General features: G+C 44.2%; 1 protein-coding gene across 2 annotated transcripts in view; it reads right to left on the bottom strand.

Annotated features, from left to right (window-relative positions):
- Positions 1-3,553: 3,553 nt before the first annotated feature.
- Positions 3,554-14,533, bottom strand: part of SLC35F2 (solute carrier family 35 member F2) — a 30,007-nt gene continuing 19,027 nt past the window's right edge. For both annotated transcript variants that reach the window (XM_006744668.3, XM_081799552.1), the window contains 5 exons: positions 11,398-11,557; positions 10,390-10,546; positions 9,816-9,868; positions 8,403-8,557; positions 3,554-4,610 (listed from right to left, as the gene is read on the bottom strand). In XM_006744668.3, the coding sequence (XP_006744731.2) occupies positions 4,425-4,610; positions 8,403-8,557; positions 9,816-9,868; positions 10,390-10,546; positions 11,398-11,557 (711 nt within the window). In that variant the 3' untranslated portion in view covers positions 3,554-4,424. The remainder of the gene's footprint in view (positions 4,611-8,402; positions 8,558-9,815; positions 9,869-10,389; positions 10,547-11,397; positions 11,558-14,533) is intronic.

Genomic DNA, 14,533 nt, shown 5'->3' with positions numbered 1-14,533 from the left:
AAAAAAAAAAAAAAGACTGGAGGGCAGGGTGGGGACGGGTTGGTGTTACTGGTGACGGTGGTGTGTCTGTGTCCCCACATGTAAAGGTAGTACATGCACTGAACTAGCAGTCTTTTCACAAAGACCAAGATGGATGAGGTGTCACGTGGGCTCACAAGACCAAAGTCAGAAAAGAAATCTGAAGGAACGAAAAAATGGGAAACACTCGGACAAAAGTGGAAAAGCACAGTCACCTAGCAGGAAGAAAGTAACATCTGCGGTCAAGGAAGGTGGAACTCCGCACGGGAACTCCAGCTTCTCACACTGTGAGTCCCCGCCATCACATCAGCCTCCCCACTGGGCAAGTGATGGCTAGTAACAGGTGATCGTGGGATGATCATTTGGCACCATCTGAATACTTGTTATGGTCAGTTGGAGCCAACAATTGTTCAAATGACTTCTACATTTTTTCTTGGTATCTCTTCTCTTTCCCTTCCAACCTAAATTTCCTCCTCCTCCAAAAGTATCTGCACTTTAAGATTGCTCGAGGAGCGCCTGGGTGGCTCAGCTGGTTGAGCGTCTGACTCTTGATTTCAGCTTGGGTTGTGATCTCGGGGTCGTTGGATGGAGCCCTGTGTTGGGCTCCGTGCTCAGGGCAGAGTCTGCTTGTCCCTCTCCCTCTGCTTCTTCCCACTCCCTCTCTCAAATAAATAAAATCTTTATAAAACAAAACAAAAAACAATTGCTCTAAGAAGACAATACTGAAACCAAGGAATAAAGTGCATGACAAAAGCATTAGGAGAAGACATTTTGGGACACAAACCCTCAAGTAAAATTTTGCTGTTCTGAAGAGCCTTTACTCCCCTTGATACCTCTCCAGATTGCCGGACGGCTCAAAACACCCTTTCTAAGACTACTGGAAAACTGCATGTTCAGCATTACCTAATTTCCTCATAAATCTCTTGCCTTTTAATCAGCAAAGTGGCTATCTGCTGAATTTCCCTGATTTATGGGTATCTTCTGAGGGCTGAGGATATGTCCAGATACTAAGTGATTAAATGTGGATGAAAATGGCACATCACCATAACAATGATGGAGGAGAGAATTGTGGCTAGGCATACTGAAGACCTCGACGCAGATGCAGACAGCTGTTTCAAAGGGCAGGCTCCAGGGCTGCGAGGACAACTGCACTAACGAGCTGGGTTTTACACGAGAATCTTCCCACCTCCTCTCCCAAGATGCATGTGCTGGCTCAGCAGTTGGGAAGCCCAGCCCCTCAGAACTGTGTTTCAAGAGCCTCGGGGACTGCAGGCTGCTAGCGACGCAGCAAGGAATCCCGGCTTCCGTTTTCACCATGGGCACCAACCTTTCCTGAGAGCTCCATCCTTCAGCTGTTCATCAAAGACAATCCCTGCTGAGGGCAGTCATCATAACACCCTCTTATAGGGGCGCCTGGGTGACTCAGTTGGTTAAGCGTCTGCCTTCAGCTCAGGTCATGATGTTGGGGTCCTGGGATCGAGCCTTGTGTGGGGCTCCCTGCTCAGCAGGGAGCCTGCTTCCCCCTCTCCCTCTGCCCCTCCTCCCTGCTCATGCTCTCTCTCTCTCTCAAATGAATGCATAAAATCTTTTAAAAAGGACATTATGGAGAAGCTGTAAAATGAAAGATGACGGTTTAGGTCAAAGGTGTTTGTTATACCTGTTAAAGCGCCACCTGCTGGAAACATCATGGATGACACATACAAATTCCCTGGGTCCCAGAAAGGTGAGAAATGTTCACGGTCCGCAAGAGAACCTAGTTTCAAAGTGCAAACAGTGAGAATGACCCCAGCAAAGCCCCCTCTTCTACCAGCATAACCGTAGTCCAAATGCACTATTACCTCTATACAACACGAGGGAACAATCCAGCAGCCCTATTATACTATTCAGCAGTTGTTTTTTTTTAATGGCATGAATATCTACAAGAAAATATTGAAAAATCAATATCGTTCTAATAGGCTGGAAAAGAATTTATGGGAGGTTCTCAACTTGAGAACGTGTTATGTTTCAAAAGCTTGTATGTGAGCCAGACGTTTGAAAATACATTTTCCATGGAAGTGGTATTATAGAGACTGGTGAAACTCTCCGTCTTTACAAACTTGTATAAACCAGGATGCATGGCTTTGCGGTACTCTTATTAATTGCTGAACGTCACTCACAGCACTGCTTCTCTGGAACACTGAATTCTAAGTTTTAATTTAGTTTAGTTTAATTTAGGATGCTCAGGTTTGACCTCCTTTGCCCCTCTCCAGAGGAAGCAGGTGAGTAGAAAAAAACACTAGGTTTAGGGGGAAGGGTGGAAAGAGCCAAGCAGGGTAAGATAATACTGCCCACATGTAACTGCATAAAACACCTTGTTTTAGGTCAATCTCCCCTTAAATATTCTGAACTGGGGCCAAAGACAAAGTTCATTTAATAAATGCCCAAGGGGGCGCCTGGGTAGTTCACTCTGCCTTCGGCTCAGGTCGTCATCTTGGGGTCCTGGGGTCGAGTCCCGCATTGCTGCTCCCTGTTCAGCAGGGGAGTCTGCTTCTCCCTTTCCCTCTGCCCCTCCCCACTGCTCGTGCTTGCTCGCTCTCTCTCCCAAATAAACAAAACCTTTTAAAAAATAAATAAATGCCCAAGAAGAGAGATGACAAAAGGTCTAGAAAGATGAATAGAGACCACAGTTGACCTTGAAGAGCTCAACCGGTGGTGAGGAACGGCAGACAAACAGCAAGCACTCAGTAAGTGCAACAAAGAAGATATGAACAAGGGTCCTGGGAACCTAGAGGAGAGGGGGCCTGGCCTGGATAACCTGAGGAAGGCTTCAGAGAAAGAGATGACGGTTGAGCTGAGACTTGACAGACATGTGGATGCTGTCGCCTGAGGCTCTCCACTTCGCCCCGTGTATACAGGTTTGTTCCTAAGCAGGATATTTCAAGAAATAACATGTTAATCAAAATGAAAGTCTTCCCCCAAAGGCCAAACACGGTAACCTAACCTTTTTCTACTCATTGGCAGCTGTGAATGGTACACAGTGAAAATCAAATATCAGTTTTAATTGGCTGCAGAGAATAAAAAGTTATCTCACGGGCGCCTGGGTGGCTCAGTTGGTTGGGCGACTGCCTTCGGCTCAGGTCATGATCCTGGAGTCCCGGGATCGAGTCCCGCATCAGGCTCCCTGCTCGGCAGGGAGTCTGCTTCTCCTTCTGACCCTCCCCCGTCTCATGCTCTCTATCTCATTCTCTCTCTCAAATAAATAAATAAAATCTTTAGGAAAAAAAAAAAAGTTATCTCACTCAAAAAACTTTAAAAAAGAAGAAAAAAAAAGAAAAAAATTAAGGTAATTCAGAATTTTAAAAAGTTTCTTCCGGCAAATGACCTGTGGGCTCGCTCTGAGTTCCCCTCCATCCCAACATAACCCCAGGTAGGTCTGCCTTACCTTACAGAAGACATGGTTTTGAAAAGTTGGATATGAAGAAATCTTGAATATATTAAGTCATTTAAGAATCCAGAAGGGGAACTGGTTAATCAAAGAAGCCACACAACGAATGTATTCCTATGAAATCAAAATCTTTTAATAACATGAACACTTCCCCTTGATTTCTTTATTACATTAAAAAAAAGTTTACATACCGTTACAGTTTTTGTAAAGTGGCAGAGTGGTAGTTAATATCATGATGATGCTACATAGTCGCACTCTGTATTGAAGAAATATCATAAAGATCTCATGGCACATTACAAATACTTGGTGAGAAGCACTGTAGTATCCTCTTTGACGAACGGAGAGAGGGTCCCCACATTTACCGCACCACCCCTCTTTCCTGCCTCGATGGTACCCACACTGGTATCTCAGGATTTCTCAAGGGCTACCCCACCCCTGCCGCTGCCATATGCCATCAGTCAGCAGACCTCACTGTGGCGTGAAGACCACAGGGCTTGTGGACAATGACTGCCTCGGCAAGACAAAACCCAGAGGCCTCCAACTACGGAAAACGGCTCCCAAACCACCCTGGGCTGCCCCCACTCCTGACTGCCCAGCCCAGCCTGCACAGCCTGCTCGCAGGCCCTGCCCTGAGGCTGGATCATGCCTGGCTATCGGCCCCACCATGCTTTCCCACGGGTGCCTCCGAGACCCCAGTGTGGGGCGCACCTTGTCTCCCTGACCCGAACAGGTATTGGTCCTCAAACCCACAGAAACATGATCCCAGCCACCTCACCTTCTGCTCTGTTTTCGTATTTTCGATACACTATTTTCTATTCCTTTGCAAAATCTAACCACTGGGATCCAATCCAAAGTTGCAGTGCTCGCTCCCCTAATAATTTTCCGAGTCCCCTCTGCTGTCAGCAGGGTCTGCTGCCTCCCAGGGCGCCTCCTGGTTTCCGGGGAAGCCTCGGGGGCACAAGCGTGGTGCCTTCCTCTGTAGCTACAAGGCGGCCGAGTGGGTCTCCTGCAGGTTCTCCTCCAGCTTCAGCCCGAGGTTGTCGATCCCGATGCCGGTGACGGGCGGCACGCTGCTTTCTGCGGGCTCCGCCGTGCGCGTCGGGGTAGAGCAGTACAGAATGAAGCCCACCATGATGACGGAGAAGGACAGGATGTAGAGCCCGGAGAACTAGGAGGAGAACAGGCGATGGTTGTGGTCTCTGGCAAACACATGTTGACTGCTACCCCCTTGCCCGCCACGCTTTGAGGGTTAGCTTCTCGTAATCTGTTTCTGGAAGCTTCCTCCAAAGAGATGCCAATGCCCCCAAACCCTCCGGTGAACGCACGGGCTTGGGCAACACCTGCCACATGAGCCAAGAGGATCCTTGGGTCTCTAGGAAATGGAACTTCTGCCTTTCTGTGTGATACGCCCAGCTGGACTTCCACCTTGCAGCCAGCCCCACTTCGTGGGGAGAATCAAAGGTCAGCATGGATACCATCCATGAGAGAGCCAATTTCAGACCCTAAGCACCGTTTATAACATTGCTATGAAACAGAGAAACACTGGACCTAAAATGTGGATGTACAAATATGACACATTCTCCACAACCCTTCGTGTATGCTAATGCAATGAAATCCAGTTTGTTAAAATGTAATAAATTATCTTCTTTTGGGAGACGAGAGTTACACAATCAGATTTATGGTGGACTTAGCAGATAAGGTCTTTAGAGCTCAAAAGACGTCATTTTTTCGGAAAAGTCTCAAACCCGAAGAGGTTAGTGGTGTAAAGTGCAGTCGGACAGGCACAGGGCATGGAGTCCTTTGGGAGGAGTCTCCCAGCCTCTCGCCTCCCAGAAGGACTGACTGTAGCAAGAGCACATTCTGACAGACACACCACAAGGATGCATGGAGTTCCTGGTGACCTTCTCCAACCCACCCCCTGTTTTAGGAAAACAACCACCCAGAGCAAAATGCAGTGTAGACAAGACACTAACTCATTGTGTATTATTACTGGAAACAGCATTCTGACACATCCCCAAAGTTTAAATAAATAATATTATGCAGTCTGTATATTTGCTTATTTGAATCGAGGATCCATACAAAAGTTCAAGTATTAAGGGAATTAATATTTGTTTTTAACAGCATGAAAGATAAAACACAGAAAGAAAAGAGCTGAAGACTGACCAAGAGTGATGTGGTAAATTTTAAGGAAACTATGTAGCATAATGAATGTGTAAATAAATGCCTAGGATCGTTTCTTTTTTCTTGGAACAAGCAAACTCAAATTTATGAACAGTCCTGCTAACCTGATTTTAAAGTTAAGAACAGAGCATGCTGGGGCACTTGATGGCTCAGTCAGTTAAGCGTCTGATGTCTGCTCAGGTCATGATCTCGGGGTTAGGGAATCGAGCCCTGTGTAGGGCTCCCCACTCAGCAGGGAGTGTCCCTCTCCATCTCCCTTTGCCCTTCCCACCACTCGTGCTCTCTCTCTCTCTCTCTCAGATAAATAAAATCTTAAAAAAAAAAAAAGAACAGAGCATGATATTTTGTTCAAGCCAATAAATATTTTTAAATTCATTTACATTTCATAGTATGCCCCCAAAGCGTTCTAATGCCTAAAAAGAGTTCTAAGAAGAAGATGACAAAGAAAAACAATAAGAAAACACAACAGGGGTGCCTGGGTGGCTCAGTCGGTTAAGCGTCTGCCTTCGGCTCAGGTCATGATCCCGGGGTCCTGGGATCGAGCCCCGCATCGGGCTCCCTGCTCAGCCAGGAGCCTGCTTCTCCCTCTTCCACTCCCCCTGCTTGTGTTCCCTCTCTAGCTGTCTCTCTCTCTGTGTCAAATAAATAAATCTTTAAAAAAAAAAAGAAAACACAACAGGTTGAGAAAGGAGATGAGAAGGAGAGAAAGAAGAAAAAACCAGATACACTCCCTAAAGTAGAAGGAGAAACTAAACAGGGTTTTGAAATGAGTATTATGTACAGTGCTGGCCATCTCCAGCTGTGAGCTTCTGTGAGTCTTCTGGTTTTTAAATGTATAGAAGAAAAAGTATCTTGTTTCTCTTAAGAAGCAGGTGATAAAATGGAGTCACTCCCTTAGAAGCGAGAGACTCTGAGGGAATGAGGTAAGTTTCCTAAATTAGAGGCTCTTACCTTTACCTTTCTTTTCTTTTTTTTTTTTTTTAATTCTGCCTTTTGTGTCTGGATCTATATTGGAGGTTTCTTGCGGCTACTCTGGTCAGTAAGTATTTACTCAAGATCAATTCCAGAGGAGGCAGAGTCTGACAATGAGGAGTGCAGAAATTTTTAAAATTCTTTCAACTGTCGATTTTAAAAAGCAGAGCCAAAGTTATTTTAGAAACTACAATTTTAAGAACTGGTGGTATATTGGGCTTATAATTCTGTCTTTAAAAACTGCTTCTAAAATGCTAGGTATCAGGGGCCTGGGTGGCTCAGTCGGTTAAGTGTCTGCCTTCAGTTCAGGTCATGTTCCCAGGGTCCTGGGATCGAGTCCCACGTCAGGCTCCCTGTCCCATGGGGAGCCCGCTTCTCCCTCTGCCTCCCTCTCTCTCTCTCCCTCTCTGTCTCTCATGAATAAATAAAATCTTTTTTAAAAATTAAAAAAATAAAATAAAATGCTAGGTATCTTCTTTAAGCTCTGAATGCTTTTCCACCTCTGTAATTTACTCTGCAGATCACAGCAGACCCGCTCTTTGCTCTACAAGTCTTGAAACGGCTTTTGAACAAAAACAATCAAATCTGATCTGGGTTAAGAGTGAACCACTAGACGTGTAGGGACAAAGAAACATAGAGCAAAAGAACGGAGAAGGAATTTCACGTTCACGTGCTCTAATTTTGAGAATAGCAGTTTAAAGTTATGTGGTCAAAAAAATGACATACAAAAAGGCTTTTTCATGTTAAAGTGAAGAGCAGTTAAAGAGCAAATATCTACATGAAGGGAGCTTATAATAGGTAGCGGCAGGTGTATTTTTAAAGCTTTTCTTTCTTTAACCTTACTTCCTCCTTCCCACTTGGATACTATTTTACTTAGAAGAAGTTAAACTACTAAAGCTAAATCAATGTACTTGGTTTAAAAAGAAAAACGCACAGGTGAGCGGGGTCGTATGTTAACACAGATAACCTATAACCACGAAGCTTAACCACAGAAGAGAAACACCATCACCCCCTAGTGGCGGCCATGTGAAATGCAAGCACAGCACCACAGCTCACTTGTAAGGCTCACGTTGTAGCCCTTGGCAACTGGTCTCATTAAAAATCAATCAATCAATCAATCTAGGCGTGTCAGATCACTTCTCTGGTTCACTCTGACATTTGTTACTTTTTAATGATGCAACCAAAAAGCTATAAATACTCCTCCGGTCTAAGTTCAGGAATAGCTTAACCAGCAAGTTTGTAAAGGTAACACCCAGTTCCTTTCATATGTAACACGGCAAGGCAAAATGGTTTACGCTTCTTAAGCAGAAATTTCTGAGACCCCACTGAACGAGGCATTGTGAGTTCATGGCCAATTCCTGGGAAGAGTGTAAATCAGTGCCAAGCAATTTCTGCCTGGATACAAAATTTTACAAGGACAAAGAAATGTAGTTGCTGTCCCCAAACGAAACTAAAATTATCAAGCAACAGCCAACATTCTCGCTATTTGTTCAAATAACTGGGATAGCAAACTCGTCGACAAGCATTTACCGACGGTATACTAAAGAAAGATGGACTTCCAATGCAGCAGTTCTCAAAGGGCGCTCCCAAGACCTTGAGGGTCCCCAAGACCTTTACAGAAGTCTGGAGCATCAAAACTCTTATTATAATATGAACGTGATGCTATTTGCCTGGAGTGCAGACCGTCCAATGAGATTCTTGCCAAAAAAAGATGAGGTTTTATTTTTGGATCTAAACTAGTGAAGACACCCATGACTTCTTGTAGACCAAGCAAGTGTGCCTCTTTGAACATGATCTATTTGCTTACCTTATAGCCAAACAGAAAGAGTCCAAAGAAAAGACTGTAGAGGTCAGCTGTCAGGATGCCCAAGTTCACAGAGGTGGCACTGGTGACTTTAATCACGAGTGGCATGAAGCTGTACAGGCAAAACATACAGAGGGCAAATGCCACAAACAGCAGGGCTACGGAAAAAGCAAAGTGGAATATCTAACGTTACAGGAAGAAATCAGAAGGCAAAGACGCTTTTAAGGCTTGGCTGCCATAATCAATTCCCTGATCCTTTCACACACTCTCTGCAGAGCCACTTGCTAATGCTCAGCATTGCAAATGACACAGAAAGCTCACAGCAAAAAAAATAATAATAACAACAAGATACGACACAGAGTAAGGACTTCAAAATTGCAACAGGGTGTTAGATAGTGAAGGCCACAGGGACTTGCTCATGGTGTGACTGGTTCGACAGCTCTCGCCGCCCACCTCATCTGCCCACCCCAGAGAACGTGATGCTGTGATAAAAGGTCAGTAAGAGAAGAATCACTATGAAGAAAAATCACCCATCATCTTTTGTTTGCTTTTATCTGGTTCATTGGTTGGACATGATTTGTGTCACTGGATTCAGAATACAGTGTTTTTAGTCATCAAAGGCAGGTAGCTGTGGCATTTTAAGGCTTGGCTGCCATCTCATTAAATTCAGCACTCTCAGAAAGCACAGTACAACCATCCTCTTCGGGACAGAGCTGGTCATGTGGGTGCTCACCATTTAGTTTTGCAACCACTCCTTCAATCCCACCTCCATACTCAATGTACACCCACTCATACCCGCTCACATTCACGCACACTCACACACTCTGGCAATCCAAGTTATTTAATTGAATTAAATTATCCAAGCACAGCATATGAACTTCCATGACACTTTATGGGCTATTTTTAACTTCTTTCCATCATCATTAAATATGGTTGAAGGAGTCTTTCTTAACTTTTCTACCACTGTTTTCTACATTATTTATTTGTGCAGGTGCCCAAGAATATCAGGTGAGAGTCGTAATGGAAGTTGGTGGGTGATTATACACCCTCACAATGTTCGGGTTAATGTTTCACAAATTACATCAAGCAGACAACCTTCACATTAGGTTTGAGGACTCGTGATACAGATCTAGTTGAAAGGGAGTATGACTGAAGGTCAGTCTTGTCAGAATTCCTAGTAAAGAAAAGCTCTTCCTGAAGGTAAAGATTAAGAATTAACTCCTGTGAAGATTCATTTACGAGTTCTCAGGGAAAACTCAATGTAAACCCTGGAGCCCTCTGGGTACCAAATTACTCTGTGATTTTACAAAAATGCTTAAATACTACTCATATGAACTATTTATTTCTCGACGTGTATTTTTGTCACTTAGAGGAAAGGACACTGCCCAAAAACGGATGACCATTTTATGTACATACCAATCTTCCAGTCCCACCGGATGCCGGCAATATCCTTATATTCCACAATCAATCTAAGATTAAAACAAGAGGTCAGAGAGAGATCCACATACTCATTTTCACTAGTTTATAAGCATTTTAGTTGCTATATTTCAGCTAAGATGAGGAATTACATTGCTTCTTAAATTTTTCTTAGGGTATAAAAATTAAGTGTCTTTAATATAAATGACAACAAATGAAACCCAAAGGAGCCCACAAACATGCCTGACGCCCTTCAAGGCACTTTTCAAATAGTAGCCAACATGACATTATGTTTTCCATTTGAATAGGGAGTTCATATTTTCTGGAAATAACTGAAAAATGAAGTCTGTATGGTAATGCCTCTACCACATCGTAAAGAGAAATCATAAGCATCATGTACATATAAGAAAATGAGGTATAATTCCTGGTATTTCAAGAATCTCCTAATAGTTAGCAAGTCACTGATTTCAAATGGGAATCTGGGCCAAATCAAGAATGAATATTAGTAGCTGGAAAGTAATCATGTACCATATATGTGCTTATTTTGTTTTTAAGGGAGATTTTAGACTCTTACAGCTGTATGCCGCTGATAATTGTTCCAAATAAGCCCACCATCCCTAAAAACTCCTGTCTGCTCAGCTTCTTCACAACGTATTCTTCACACACGTTAGAAACAGCATAGAGGGAAGCCCCAAGAAGGACCAAGATGTCACCAATCAGGACGTCACTCCCTGTAGGAAAACAAGACACAAAGAGGTACACAGTGTTAAGACAGGGGACCCTTTCTAGCTTGCTTCCAGGAGTATATCTGGTTCACATTCATTTAAATAAGATTTTACAGAAGGAGAAACCCTGGTTTCTAGAAGTTTAAGGACTCTTATTCCTCTCACTTTATGGCACAATTCTGCTGTGATTTTTCATATTTTGACCCCTCGGGAGACGACGCAACTGGAAGATGGATAACATAAGGCCTTAGGAAATGATTCCATGACAAAGAAATTAATGGAATTCATGGAAGGGAATTAACTAAAAACTACAGGGAAAGAAGCTAGGTAGTCAAGTTCATCTTCCCTCAATCCAAGGACACAGTGAAGTCACCTGCACACTGGGCGAATTCAGAGGCCATATTTAGATTTTATAGCACCCATTGTCTGAACTTTGGCCCAAAGAATGTCCAAGTGTTCTCATCCAGAGAGCAACTGAAAAAGAGGTCGGTCACGCAGTGGACATGAAGTTTCCTTCTGATAAAAAGCCAAGAATCTACAAGTTTTTCCAGTAACTAATCCGAATGGATGGGCCAAAAGAGGATTACTGCAAATATTTAAAGAAACTTCCCTCTCATGAGACAAAACTATTTAGTGTGACAAAAAGAAGCAAGGGCCATGGGCGGGCAGGGACACAAAGCACGCTTGGCGGAAGGGGTCCCAATAGCAGAAGCAAGTAAATCTGAAAATAAAACGTAAAAGACAGTTTAGCCAAGACATGCTTTCTGTCTTTTCCCACAGAGCTTTGCAATACAGAAGCGAAAACATAAGCAACGCTTTTTTTCTGTGAGCGAAGCAAACAAGGACCACAGCCTCACCTGAACTGTCTTCCCTCCCCGCCAGGATGTCTGCACCGACCATTGTTCCCACACCCAACAGACACACAGCCACAGCGACGAAGTGGATCACTCTGTATCTTGCATAAAGAATAAACCACGAGAGAGCCATCAACACAGGGATCCCAAAGCAGTCCAGAAGCTGCAAGGAAAGAGACAAAAATGGCGTAAACCATCTGTCCTCAGCTATACGACGGGTAAAGAATCCTCGGAGTCCACGTTTATTCCTGCCCGCCCTGAACATCTCGACGGCGGTTTACCGGGATGACCTGGATTTACTTTTACCTGGATTGACTCGTTGAATCTTCACAACCCTGTGAGACCGAAACCACAGTTCCCTTTTTACGTAAGAGAACAAGACAGACACAACCCAGCCCTTAGCAGCATTCAGAAGGCTAGCCAGACATAGAATAAATAGTCACAAGCAGATATTTAGGTGTCATTGGGCTAATAAGCACTACCAAGTACAGGAGATTGTCACAAAGCCAAAAGACACCATCTCCCTGACAAAGTGTCCAACCCCACCCTAGCTCACAGAGAGTCCTCTTGCTCATCTTCATCGAATATTCCTCCATCACCTGCTGATCGTGGGTCCAAAAAATACTTCCTCCACCCCCAATATTGTCAGGCTAAAAGGCAGTGCCAAAATCACAGCAAATTCAAAATCACTTGGAAGATAAAGGGGAAAAAAATGGAGATTTTATTCCCTCGACTCTTGAATTCACAAATGTTGTGAAGTGCATTCAAGGATAAAAAATATATTCCGTATACTAATAATATTCCCGAACCTGCTTTATTGCTCCTCCTGTTCTTTTTTTAACCTTGTCTCGGATGCTCTCTGTGTCTGTCTCGTTTTGGACAAGGCAGGCCCCTAAATCTCCTGCGGCCTGTCCGAGCCCGTCACGGCTGCTGACTGATGGCCTTCCACAGCAATGTTACTGCTGGGGGGCCAGCACGCCGGGCGCAGGCATGAGCACCTTGCCTCGTTATTCATTCCAGCTACACGGCTCTAATCCCCTAAGTGCTTTACTGAGCCTGCCTGAATGACAAACCATTACACGATGCCAAGGATAACAGCCCGTCCCGGAAGACGCTGGCGGAATCAGCCATAATGACTTAACAAAGTCTGAACGATGTTCCTTAAACAAAAAAAGTTTAAAAAAAAAAAAAGGTCACTCTCAAAAGTCTCACAGGAGACTCCCTCTCCTTCAATTGTGTCTTAAAATCAGACTTAAATTTATTCTATTTGGGGGGTGCCTGGGTGGCTCAGTCGGTTAAGCATCCGCCTTCGCCTCAGGTCCTGGGATCGAGCCCCACATCGGGCTCCCTGCTGTCTGCTTCTCCCTCTGCCTGCCGCCCCCCTGCTTGTGTTCCCTCTCTTGCTCTCTCTCTCTCTGTCAAATAAATAAATAAAATCTTTTAAAATTTTTATTCTATTTTTAACAATTTTTGGTGGGCAATGAGTGGCCATCTAAGGGAGCTGCCTATGTAGTCCTGCCACTGACCAGCAGCGTGCTCCCCAGCCGGTCCCCCTTGGTGTCACAACATGAAACGAAGAGATCAGACCACATGATCTCACAGGTCCCTTCCTACCATAAAGTTCCACGACTTCTCATCTGCTATCTAGCACACTGGCCATCTATCTACATCGACTCTCCTCCTCACAGTGTACTCTTGGTGATGAATGTCTTCTCCTTGAAGTGTTCAGTCCCAAGAGCCTCCCTATTTAATTTAATCTTTAAAAACTATTGTTCACCCACAGTCAGCAAGGTGTGAAGTCAGACCCCCGGGTGGGGGGAGGCACAGATACAAAACTGAGTTAGGCTTTGTTTAGAAATACTTTATTAGAGATGGAGCAGAGAGGAGAAAGTGAGATTGAAGGAGGCCTTAGAGAATGGAGGACAGGGGCTTCAAACAGCAGCGTGTTCTAGAAAGAACAGAGCAGCCCAATGGAGGAGAACCTGGCTGTGGGTGGGGAAGGAAAAGCAACAGCAGTGGGGTAAAGCGGGGGGACACATGGGTAGAAACCTAGTCCAAGGGGCGCCGACGGCCACGTCCTGAGCTTCATGTAAACCACTCCATCAGTGGTCTGCTATTCCAGAATCTCTGAAGGAATCCTTAAGCGGGAGGTTCAGAGACGCCCAGGGCCCAACTTCCATCCTTCCACCCACACTGCGGATTTACTCAAGTAGAGAATCAGCTGGAAGAGTCTCAGGGAGAGTCCCCAACCACTGCAGCAGGGAGCTTTAACTGCTAGATGCCCTTTTTATAGACTCCTTGCGAGGACCAGAAGCACGTAACTTTTGACGACCAAATGCTTGGGTTTTTCTAAGAGGCTAGAATGAAAGAAATTGTTTTCAATAGTCTAAGGCATAAGCTTCAGTCAAAGACACAACTGTAAGTTTTTTTGCTTAGCTGTGTTTAGACCTTGTACCAAGTGAAAACTGGTCATTATCGGTCGTCTGCAACCAAAGTTTCTGGGAATTATAATCAAGTAATTAAATTGTGTATGAGGAGGGTAGAACGTGACTAGAAAAATGGCATCTTCTACATATGTATATGCTTATTACCCAGAGCTAAAAGCACACTTGATCCTATTTGTGATGAACTTGATCCTTTAGGTAACTCCTGGTTTTAATAGTTTTTTTTTTAAGATTTTATTTATTTATTTGTCAGACAGAGAGAGAGAACACAAGCAGGAGGAGAGGCAGAGGGAGAAGCAGGCTCCTTGCTGAGCAGGGAGCCCAATGCGGGACTCGATCCCAGGACCCAGAGATCATGACCTGAGCTGAAGGCAGACACTTAACCGAATGAGCCACCCAGGCGCCCCTAACTCCTGGTTTTAATTTTTATGAATGCTGGGTTTTCTATGTGCCTCCTGTGATATCTGTCTTAACCCATATTTCCCCAAACCAAAGGTCTGCTGAAGACAATGCTTAGCATGATTAGGGCGATGATACAGAAGAGAAAATATTTAATATGAGGCATTCAGATAATAGTAGCATTTAATGTATATTCACACTGGAAAAGTACTGAATTGTCATCAGTCTTTATGTCTTCCAAGTGAAGTAAGTCTAATTACACTTTAAGTCTTCCAGAGATGAAATAAGGACACCAT

This window comes from Leptonychotes weddellii, chromosome 11 (genome assembly GCF_054177405.1).
Source record: "Leptonychotes weddellii isolate Sample4059 chromosome 11, ASM5417740v2, whole genome shotgun sequence".
NCBI lineage: Eukaryota > Metazoa > Chordata > Mammalia > Carnivora > Phocidae > Leptonychotes > Leptonychotes weddellii.
This window is presented reverse-complemented; position numbering and strand designations above follow the sequence as displayed.